Here is a 9269-nt window from a genome sequence, read left to right as displayed (position 1 = left end):
ATTTCAGGCCATTTCCAATACCCTGAAGAGACATCCCATGCCGACTGGCAGTTACTTCCCTACTCCCTCTCCCCAGCCCCTGGCTGGTCATTGATCTGATGTCTGTCTCTCCAGATTTGGCTATTCTGGCTGTTTCAGGTAAATGAGATTGTACCACATGTGGCCTTTGATACCTGGTTGTTTTTTTTTTTTTTTTCACTTCACCTAACAGTATTAAGGCTTGTCCATGCTGTAGCTTCTATCATTCCTTTATTTCTTTTAATGACCACATACAATTCTATTGTAGTGTCATGTCAGGTTCTATTTACACATTCCACTTTTGGCTACTATCAGCTCTGAATCTTTGCTCTATCTCCAGAAGTATGCATTTCTCTCTTTTGCTAACCATGAATTTTGTTTCCTGAGAACAATGTTTCTGAATCTTTCAGAGAAATCACTGATGGGATTTAAAAGTCCCAGAGATCCTCCAGCAAGATCCAGTCCTCACGCCACCCGGAAGGGACAGGTATTTTGGATTTTAGCTGTGTTTCCAAGCCCATCTCTAACCTCCAACAGTCGTCGAAACTGCAGCTATTCTGTGAGCACGCAGATGTTCCCAGCAAAAACAATCCTGGCATTATCTTGGGTTCTCAGCACTTGGCGATCTCTGGCAGGTCATCTAGGAGAGCCCGGTGAGTCAGAGGTTCACCCTGGCAGCGCTGGCCTGAATCAGAGGTGCCGTGTGACGGTTAGCACAAGTGTGACGCTGTGCAAGTGGCTGAACCTGCTCATCTTCACTTGCGGTGTTACAAAACTGAATTGCTAACAGTGCTCTGAGGTTGCTGTGAGGGGTACACCAAGTGCTTCCAAGTGTGTCTGTCATCCTGTAGACTAAGCCATTGCCTTCCCAGCTCTGTGTGTGTGTGTTGGGGAGCAACTGTTGTCCCCGACTTCACATACATTGTTTTTTCTCCCTTAGTCACCTCTCAGCCCTGAAGCCCTCCAGCACCCTTTGCTTCCGAGCTCATTTTAAGTGTCATGGCCGACAGAAAGCCTCCACAGACACCTCTGTGTCTGCCTCCTGGTATTAAATGGATCCATTAAAATGAATTGAAGTAACAGAGAGAGGCAGATACACATGGAGAGACATTGTCCATCCACTGGCCTATTCCCCAGATGGTGGCAACAGTCACGTCTAGGGAAGGCCCCAGCCAAGAGTGTGGGGGTGGGGAGGAAACCAAGTCTTCACGTCTCCGGTCATCCCAGGGGCAGTGGCAGGAGGCTGCAAATGAGGCCAGCCCCTGGAGCCTTTTTCAAGCACCCTGCATTTTTCTGTGCCTGCTTTGACAATGGCTTCTAATTACACATTTTAGTTCACCTGCCTTTGGTCCATAGTCGGAATCCAGCTAGCGACTGAGTTTTTCTTGCTTTCTTGAATATCAAAGCAGGACGGGGTCGGACGTGTGTGGAAATTCGTCCAATCCTTTCCGGAACGCACGTTCAGAAAGGATACGGACCTGCCCCAAATCTTTTTTTTAACAAGAGTTGGTCCACATTTTCCCTGCCGGCAACCCAAGATTCCACCCCTAGCACTGGCAAGTATCTCCCTAAATCTAAAAATAAAGAACCTGCTGAAAAGAGACAGGTATCTAGCACGGAAGTTAGGAATCCCCCACGGAAGTCCAGCAACCTGTATCAGTATCCCGGGTCTCCAGGACAATAAGGACGGGCCAGAAAAGCTAACACAAATCAAGCTAGGCGGCTGCGACGGAGTGGGGGCCGGGCGCGCACAGGCACTGCGCAGGCGCAGTGCGACGCCCGGCCGCTACTCTCCTCCGGGCTGGGTCTGGCGGCTGTCAGCTGATGCCGCGCTGCGCAGGTCACGTGACTGAGTGGGCGGGGCGTCGGCCCTCGGCGCAGACGCAGATTGTGGCTGGCTGGTCAGGTGACGTGAGGATCCCTCGAGTCGATTTAGGCCGCTGTTCTAGGCTCCCGCGGTCCAAGCCACCATGGCCAGTCAGTCTCAGGGCATCCAGCAGCTGCTGCAGGCCGAGAAGCGGGCCGCGGAGAAGGTGTCGGAGGCCCGCAAGCGTGAGTTTAGGCGCGAGGCGGCGGGTGGACGGGGTTCAGAAAACGGCGTGGGGTGAGGGGATGGCTGCGACCCTGGAAGCTCTCCGGGGCTGAGGGTCTAGAAGGGCTTGATGTGCGGAAAGAACCTGAGTGGGGAGGCAAACGATGTGTGAACGTGCGCCTTGGGGTCTGGGGGCGGGTAAAATCCGGCGATCCGAAGGCTGCCCTCCCACCTGCTGCTTTGTGCAGCGAGCCGTCATCTGCCCCACTGTTCTCGCTGGAAACTCGGGAGTCCTGCTTGTTGTTTTTCCCTGTTTTCCCTTACCCGCCACGCCTAGCCAGTTTGTTTTTTTCCTGGGGGGAGGAGGGGGTCCGCTCCCTTTCTCCCAGCCGCCAGCGTCTCAGCCCAGGACACCAACTTCTCGGGAGCTCCTGTCGCACCTTAACCCGTTGGTTCCTAGTTTTATTCCTCCTTTTTTGAGGCGACTGACAAGTGCAGGCCCGGTGCCCGCTGCGTCAGCAATCTCCACCAGCGTGATTTCCCACGTCTAGGTAAACCAGGAAGCAAATTCTGGCTAGGGTAATTACAGGTGAGCTCAGGGCTCTGAGAAATGCTGGATTGCCACAGAACTTTCTAGGTGGGGCCGAAGCGGAAGAAACCGGCTTCTTCCAACCCATTCTCCCTGCAGTCGTTTATCCTCACCGCCTTTTGGGTGTCCAGAATCCAGCGCAGACCTCTTCCAGGGATAAGCCTCCAGCGTGCTGAATCCCACGGCACCCCCCCCCCCACTAATAAACTCCGTTGATTTCGCCTGTTAGCCCTTGGCATGCACCTTGTCCTTGGGTTGAAAGAGCCTTGCCATTTTCCTCCCCTCGCTTCTCTAATCCTTAGTCCTGCTTTGGACTTCAACCTTTAGGGAGCCCTTCTTCCAGCACATGTGCACATGTTCCCTGACTCACCCTCCTTCCGCAGCTGGGCTGGGAGCCCCTCTTCAGAGTTTGCTTACGTGGCTCAGTCACCCGGCTGACGTTCCTAGGGAAGAGAGACTGGATCTGACTTAATTTTGTGTACTTAGATTTCCAGCTGGGAGAAAGATGGGTGTGTTCTTTATGGATGGGAAAAGGCTCAGAGAGATGTTTTCATCTTTCTTTGGTGAAATAGCATCGCTGGGGCCCAGAGGCCTCCTTTATCATTCAAGGCTAAAATGCCAAGAGATGCTGGTCTTAGTAACTCTTCGTGTGTTCATTGCAGGACTTGGTTCTGTTGCACTTGGTTCAAGTAGACATCACGCACGGCTCCTCCAGTCTCAATTAAGGACCTGTGATGCTGTGTCACACAGAAGGAGCTGTCTGTGAGGGGCATGGAAATGGGGAGAATCCTTCTCTTACTCCAGCAACTGGAACATTCCGAGTTCCTTGTGGAATATTTCCAGTCATGCCCCTGACACAGTCGTTCCAGAATGACTTCTCTGAGTCCAGTGAGGTCTCATCAGGAATAAGCTGGCTCAGCTGGGAAGGGTGTCTGTCTGGGGAAGGCAAAAATGCTTGGAATTCGGTGTGAGTCAGTGAGTGCCTCTGGGGCGTGGTTAGCCTGTCAGGCTTGCTGGAGGGTGTTGTGTGGCTTAGGTGGCTCTTAGCTTACCCTGAGCGCATTTGTCCTAAAGGTGCTAGTTTGTGGCTACTTAGCATCTCAGAGCCACAGTTTGAGAAAGTTATCAGCTGTCTTAATCTGTAACTATGGCTGACTTGCCTCTGAGGCAGTGACCCAACTCAAATTTTTCCTGAAATCACTGCTTTGGATCTAAATATAAAAAGAGAAAAAAAAAAGATTGCTGTGATTTATTTTGTTAGAGGGAAGCCAAACACCAGCTCCCGGGTCTGAGACCTGAGAACAATGCGATTTGAAGGAAATGTGATTTCCTGTGGAAGTGCTTTGGTTTTCAGAGAAGCCTATCAAATGAAACTTGGCAGCTGCTTACTAAAAGGTAGAGGAGATATTAAGTAATTAATGCAGTTCACCAGAGGAGTTGGGAATGGTGTGTTATAAAATCAGGTGGACTGTTGCGGAGTGCCTGGGCCCTGAATGCTGTTGTTGGGTTGTGGGACAGTGTAGCTGAGATGGATGTCATGAGGAAGGTTGGGGTAAAGCAGCAGACCTGACATAGTACTGGAGTAACACAGACGGGTACAAGTACTTCTTGGGGTGCTTAGAAAAAGACCTGAAGTGTTGGTGTTGTGTGGGTGATTCTCAGTCAGAAGGGGTAAGGTTAAGTGGAGTGTCATTCACCCGTAGGGCTCCTCTGGGCTCTGGCAGTGTACAGTGTCTCTTGTTCTGAATTAAAAACTCTGGTTGATCATCTGAGACTCTGTCTTTTCAACCCATGTGAGTGTCCAGGAAATCAAAGCAAAGGCTGGGCTTGTGGGCTCTTTTCATACAGACTTGGGCAGAACCTGGAGGTTTTCCCGAACTGTGTGTAGAAGGGCAAGGGCGTGCGTGCGCCTGAGGCCCTGCCCCTCTCCACCGGGTGCAGCCTTGCCTTGCAGGCATCTCCCTGCAGCCTGCCTTTCTGGCTTGTTTTGCTTCCTTGCTGTAGGCAAGAGGTTTGGAGTAGTACATCATCCACCATTAGTTAGATTTTAGGTTGGTGTCTCTTGTGAACATATTAGCTCCTTGCTAAGCTTCTCATCTGTGCTCTAGCCCCATACCTAGGTGCTTATTTCTTAGGAAGAAGAGTTCCCTGTTGGTTGTTAGTTTAAATGGAGAAAACATTTTGACATTCTGCCAGTTTTTTTTCATCCTTTTTCATGGGTTTTGGTTACGTGTACATTTTTGTTAATGTAGTCATTTCTTAAATACAGCCTGTAGGTGTCAGAAACCTATTAGCTTAATTCTCTTCCCATGCATGTCTTTTGGGATATATTTTAACTCCCCCCCCCCTTGTTTACTGAAAACTACTTCAGTGTCTGGTTTTTTACTTGCTTTTTAACCACTTCCTGACTTAGTTCTCTCTTTTGAAAACAGGAAAGAACCGGAGGTTGAAGCAGGCCAAAGAAGAGGCGCAGGCTGAAATTGAGCAGTACCGCCTGCAGAGGGAGAAGGAGTTCAAGGCCAAGGAAGCTGCGGTGGGCCCTGCTTGGTTTTCCTCCCTTTCTTCTCCCCTCAGGCACCAAAGACTCACAGCATAGCTCAGAGGTTCTGAGTACTGTTGAATTTTGAAAATTTGGGCATCAAGCATTTTATTATATGCTCAGGCCACATCTTTTGGGGCAGTTAAAGTTTGTTTTTTGTTTTTGTTTTTGTTTTTTTTAACTGAGAGTGAATCCTAGTCCTCATTTAACAATAATATATGGAATGAAATGATTAAACATGCACCCAGTACCAGCTAGGTGGTAGGGAATCGGTTGTCAACAAAGGGCTCGCTGCTTGCCCTCAGAGAGCCCGGCTTGTAGCCTTGCCAGTCCTCAGTGTGGAGTGACATAAGCAGAGCCTCACCTGAGCATAGCAGAGTGGGAGCGGTGCTCGCTGCTAGCTAGTGTAGGCTGTACTACGATGCATTGGATGGTGGAGAATACAGAGGAAGCAGGGAGTACTCTGGGAAGGGTAGGAATGGAGGAAGACAGGACAAAGAGCAGAAGCCAACAGGGCCCTTAGATGCGGGTATCAGAAAACATGGTTCATCCTGGTACATGGTGGGACTTCTTGGTCAGGGAAATCAAAAACTTGGGTGGCCAGCTTTATTTTGATCCTAGGGCTTAAATGATATACTCATGTCTCTAGCTCTGCTTCTGACTCTGCTTGCTTCTCCAGCTGTACCTTGTGGTGGCTTTGCATCCAGTATTAAAAGAGATGTGTGTCCCTCTTACTACCGAGTAACCAAAGCTACACCTACTTCGCACAGGATGGCTGGTTTTTTTTTTTTTTTTTTTTTTTTAAGATTTTTATTGGAAAGGCAGATATACAGAGAGGAAGATCTTCTGTCTGATGGTTCACTTCCCCCAAGCAGCCGCAATAGCTGGAGCTGAGTCAATCCGAAGCCAGGAGCCTCCTCCTGGTCTCAGACCACGCTGGTGCAGGGTCCCAAAGTTTTGGACCGTCCTCGACTACTTTCCCAGGCCACAAGCAGGGAGCTGGATGGGAAGCGGGGCTCTCGGGATTAGAACTGGCGCCCATATGGAATTGTGGTGCATTCAAGGCAAGGACTTTAGCCACCACGCCATCGTGACAGGCCCTGGATGACTGTTTTGTTATTATAGTTTAAAATGCAGGGTGAGCATCAGACACCGGGGTTTTAAAAAAATCTATAAAAATTTAAATATGTTATTAGATTAAGAAGAATCCTAAATTGTTTGTCTTTCAACCTGGGACTGTTTGGGGCTGTCAGCCATCAGATTGCCTGCAAAGTTTGTATAAATGCTTGTGTGCAACAGCCATCCTGTCTCCATGTTATACCCTCTGCAGTTCTTGTGGAGAAGGTATCCCTATTGCATTGCTAAAGCAAAAGCTTCGAATTTTCTAGTGGTTTTCCATTGTTAACTGTTTCCATTTTGAGATAACTTCCGGAACTTTGTAATGATTTATTATTGAGTTTTTTCCCGCAAGGAAGGGTTATGCACTGGTTTGCAGTTGATCTCCTGTGGACTGTCCCAGGGTAGTCCTGCAACGCAAGTGGTGATGGGAGGGTGTGAACAGCTCTTTACATCTGCACTCCGAAGACTTGTGTGCGCCTCTCTGTGTGTTTACTCTGCCTTCTTTGAGCTTTGTTTTGCTAATCTAAATGGAGTGATAGGCTCTTCATAGGTTGTTTTGAGGAATAAGAAATGTGGTCAGTGATGATGCTTTGTGAACTCATGCATCAATCTGAAAGGATATTAAAATGAGAGAAGCTCGCTGGTTGAATTAGGTTCAGACACAATATTGTGTCTTGCAGAATGTGATAGGCCAAGTGAAGTAAGTATGGCAGTTAACAAAAAGCCTGCTTTGCTATGGAAGCTGTAGAAGGTAAAAGAAAACTGAGAAACCAAGTCATAAGTAAAAACGAAAGCTGAAGATATAATTCAGTAAAGATAGTAGGGAGTGGAAAGGGCAGCAGTGAAAAGCTGGCCGCCTCTCTCCTGGTCCTGAAGTCCCCAGAGCCACTGCCTGGTAGCAGTTTAAGAGGTTCTTTTCTTTTCTTTCCTTTCCTTTTCCTTTTCCTTTTCTTCTTTTCTCTTTTCTCATCTCTTCTCGTCTCTTCTCGTCTCTTTCCTCTCTTCTCTTCTCTCTTTTCTTTTTTTAAATATTTATTATTTATTTGAAAGAGTTGTCAGGGGGGTAAACAGTTCTTCCATTTACTAGTTCACTGCCCAGATGGCTTCGATGGCCCGGGATGAACTGGGACAAAGCCAGAAGCCAGGAGATGAACATGCTTGAGGTGCAAGAGGAGGGGTGTAAGGGGAGGGGTAACTCCTTGCTGTCAGGCCACATCCATCAGCATCCCGGATGCGGGGGTAGTCACTAATGATGCTGTAGAGACCCTGACATGGGGAAGGGCTCAGTTCATCTGATTGGCTGGTATTCACTTGTATGTGGAAGCACCATGATTTGTTGAGCCAATCCTCAGTTGTTGACTGTTAGGGTCCACTGTCATCTTGGTCAAGGTCATGCTTAGACCCTGGGGAGAGGTGAGTGTTGTCCCTGGAATAATTTTCTAGCAGTGGAAATCACATGAAGTTGACTTTGAGGTAAATGTGATTCCCATCAACTTGTGCGAGTGTCTGCTTCCCTGCATGCTATCGGTCGTTCGACCTCATTGCTTCCTGGTCGTTGATAAGCCCATTTTGCCTGTCGGCAAGCTGTTTCCCGAGTGTTCCTGACCACCCCCCCCCCCCCCCCATGTGTTTCCCTCCCGTGCAGGCTCTGGGCTCACACGGCAGCTGCAGCAGTGAAGTGGAGAAGGAGACCCAGGAGAAGATGACCATCCTCCAGAACTACTTCCAGCAAAACAGGGAGGAAGTCTTGGATAACCTCTTGGCTTTTGTGTGTGACATCCGGCCAGAAATCCATGAAAATTACCGCATCAACGGATAGAAGAAAGCCGCCCTTATTCCCTTGGTGGGCGCTGTAGACGCCCTCCTGGGATGTGACGCTTCAGCAAAGCTCACATGCTCTGCTCTCCCGACAAGGCATTAAAATCTTTTTGTGTGTTACATAGGAGGGCCCTTCACTGGTTAGCTGCTCTGTACAGAGTTAGAACTTCTCCAAAGAGTTCATCTTTTTACTTTGTATTTTTTAGAGAAGTTTAATAAGTGTGTGTTCTGTGTTTTCCTGTGCCTTTTAGTCTGAGCACCATGTACGTCGGTGTTGATATTTGTCTGTCCTAGATCTGGTAGGGGGGAAAAAAAGAAAGAAAAAAAAAACCCACAACTCTTTAAAGAAAGAAAGGGATCACACAGTTTTTCCCCTATGCTTTCTTGAAGGTCAGGGGCTTGATCTATGAAAAAGTAGTGAATCGCTTCCTGTAACTAGCGTGAAGCAGCAGCTAGCCTTAACGTCAGTTTTAAGGATGGAAGCACTGAATTACTTGTGTAATTGTTTAGGCTGCTTTTAGCTTAATCAGAATTACTAGATGGCAGAATTTATTACATGTTATACTTGGTGTACTGGTAATCTCTTAAAAGTAAAGACTTTGTCATGTGTTCTCTCTCCCCCATGTCTCTGTTTTATCCTCTTTGGTAACACAAAGTGCTGTCCAGCCCATGTGTTCTGCAGAATCTCACTTAGGAAATTAGCTTATACATCACATCTGCATATATACTTAGAAATTGTTCAATACATCTTTGCAAGAAGGAAAGTGCTTATTTTACCTGTAAATTGGAAAAAAAGGCAGCAAGAGCTATCAGGTGTGCGTCTGCCCTCTTTCTTCCTGATCCTGGGGCAGCCTTGGCAGTTGATCAAGCATGTGCCCTTCCCGACTGCCTAAATGATGTAGCACTTGCAGTTACTTCACTCTGCTACTTCAGAGTTAAATATCTTAGAGCCTTCTGTTAGCTGCAAGTCTTTTGTTGGCTGCACAGTAATTTCTGGTCAGTAGAAAATTATTGAACATGAGACTTCCTTGACTGGGCCTTTTTATGTGCTTCATTTTTCTCTTTAAAGACTTATTCTTTTGAAACAGGGAGAGTGAGCAAGTGAGTTTCCTTCCCCTGACTCCTCAGAGGACCACAGCAGCCAGGTCAGGGCA

At 48.0% G+C, this 9269-nt stretch overlaps 1 protein-coding gene across 2 annotated transcripts; it reads left to right on the top strand.

Annotated features, from left to right (window-relative positions):
• Positions 1 to 1899: 1899 nt before the first annotated feature.
• ATP6V1G1 (ATPase H+ transporting V1 subunit G1) lies at positions 1900 to 8733 on the top strand. 2 transcript variants are annotated; one of them, XM_041004410.1, is made up of 3 exons: positions 1900 to 2070; positions 5072 to 5172; positions 7943 to 8733. In XM_041004410.1, the coding sequence occupies exons 1-3, from the start codon at positions 1989 to 1991 to the stop codon at positions 8114 to 8116; spliced, it is 357 nt and encodes a 118-aa protein (XP_040860344.1). In that variant the 5' UTR covers positions 1900 to 1988; the 3' UTR covers positions 8117 to 8733. The 2 variants fall into 2 exon arrangements, with proteins under 2 accessions (XP_040860344.1, XP_040860345.1); XM_041004411.1 differs by having other exon boundaries at positions 1910 to 2070; positions 5072 to 5094; positions 7985 to 8733.
• Positions 8734 to 9269: the final 536 nt, after the last annotated feature.

The sequence above is a fragment of the Ochotona curzoniae genome, unplaced genomic scaffold (genome assembly GCF_017591425.1).
Source record: "Ochotona curzoniae isolate NIBS_2020 unplaced genomic scaffold, NIBS_Ocur_1.0 scaffold_3208, whole genome shotgun sequence".
In the NCBI taxonomy this organism is placed as follows: Eukaryota; Metazoa; Chordata; class Mammalia; order Lagomorpha; family Ochotonidae; genus Ochotona; species Ochotona curzoniae.
This window is presented reverse-complemented; position numbering and strand designations above follow the sequence as displayed.

Excerpts from the sequence above, each read along its gene's own strand:
- ATP6V1G1 (XM_041004410.1), top strand. The coding sequence starts at position 1,989 with ATGGCCAGTCAGTCTCAGGGCATCCAGCAGCTGCTGCAGGCCGAGAAG. Across the intron at positions 2,071-5,071 it reads GGTGTCGGAGGCCCGCAAGC|GAAAGAACCGGAGGTTGAAG; the intron begins GTGAGTTTAGGC and ends TTTTGAAAACAG. Across the intron at positions 5,173-7,942 it reads TCAAGGCCAAGGAAGCTGCG|GCTCTGGGCTCACACGGCAG; the intron begins GTGGGCCCTGCT and ends CCTCCCGTGCAG.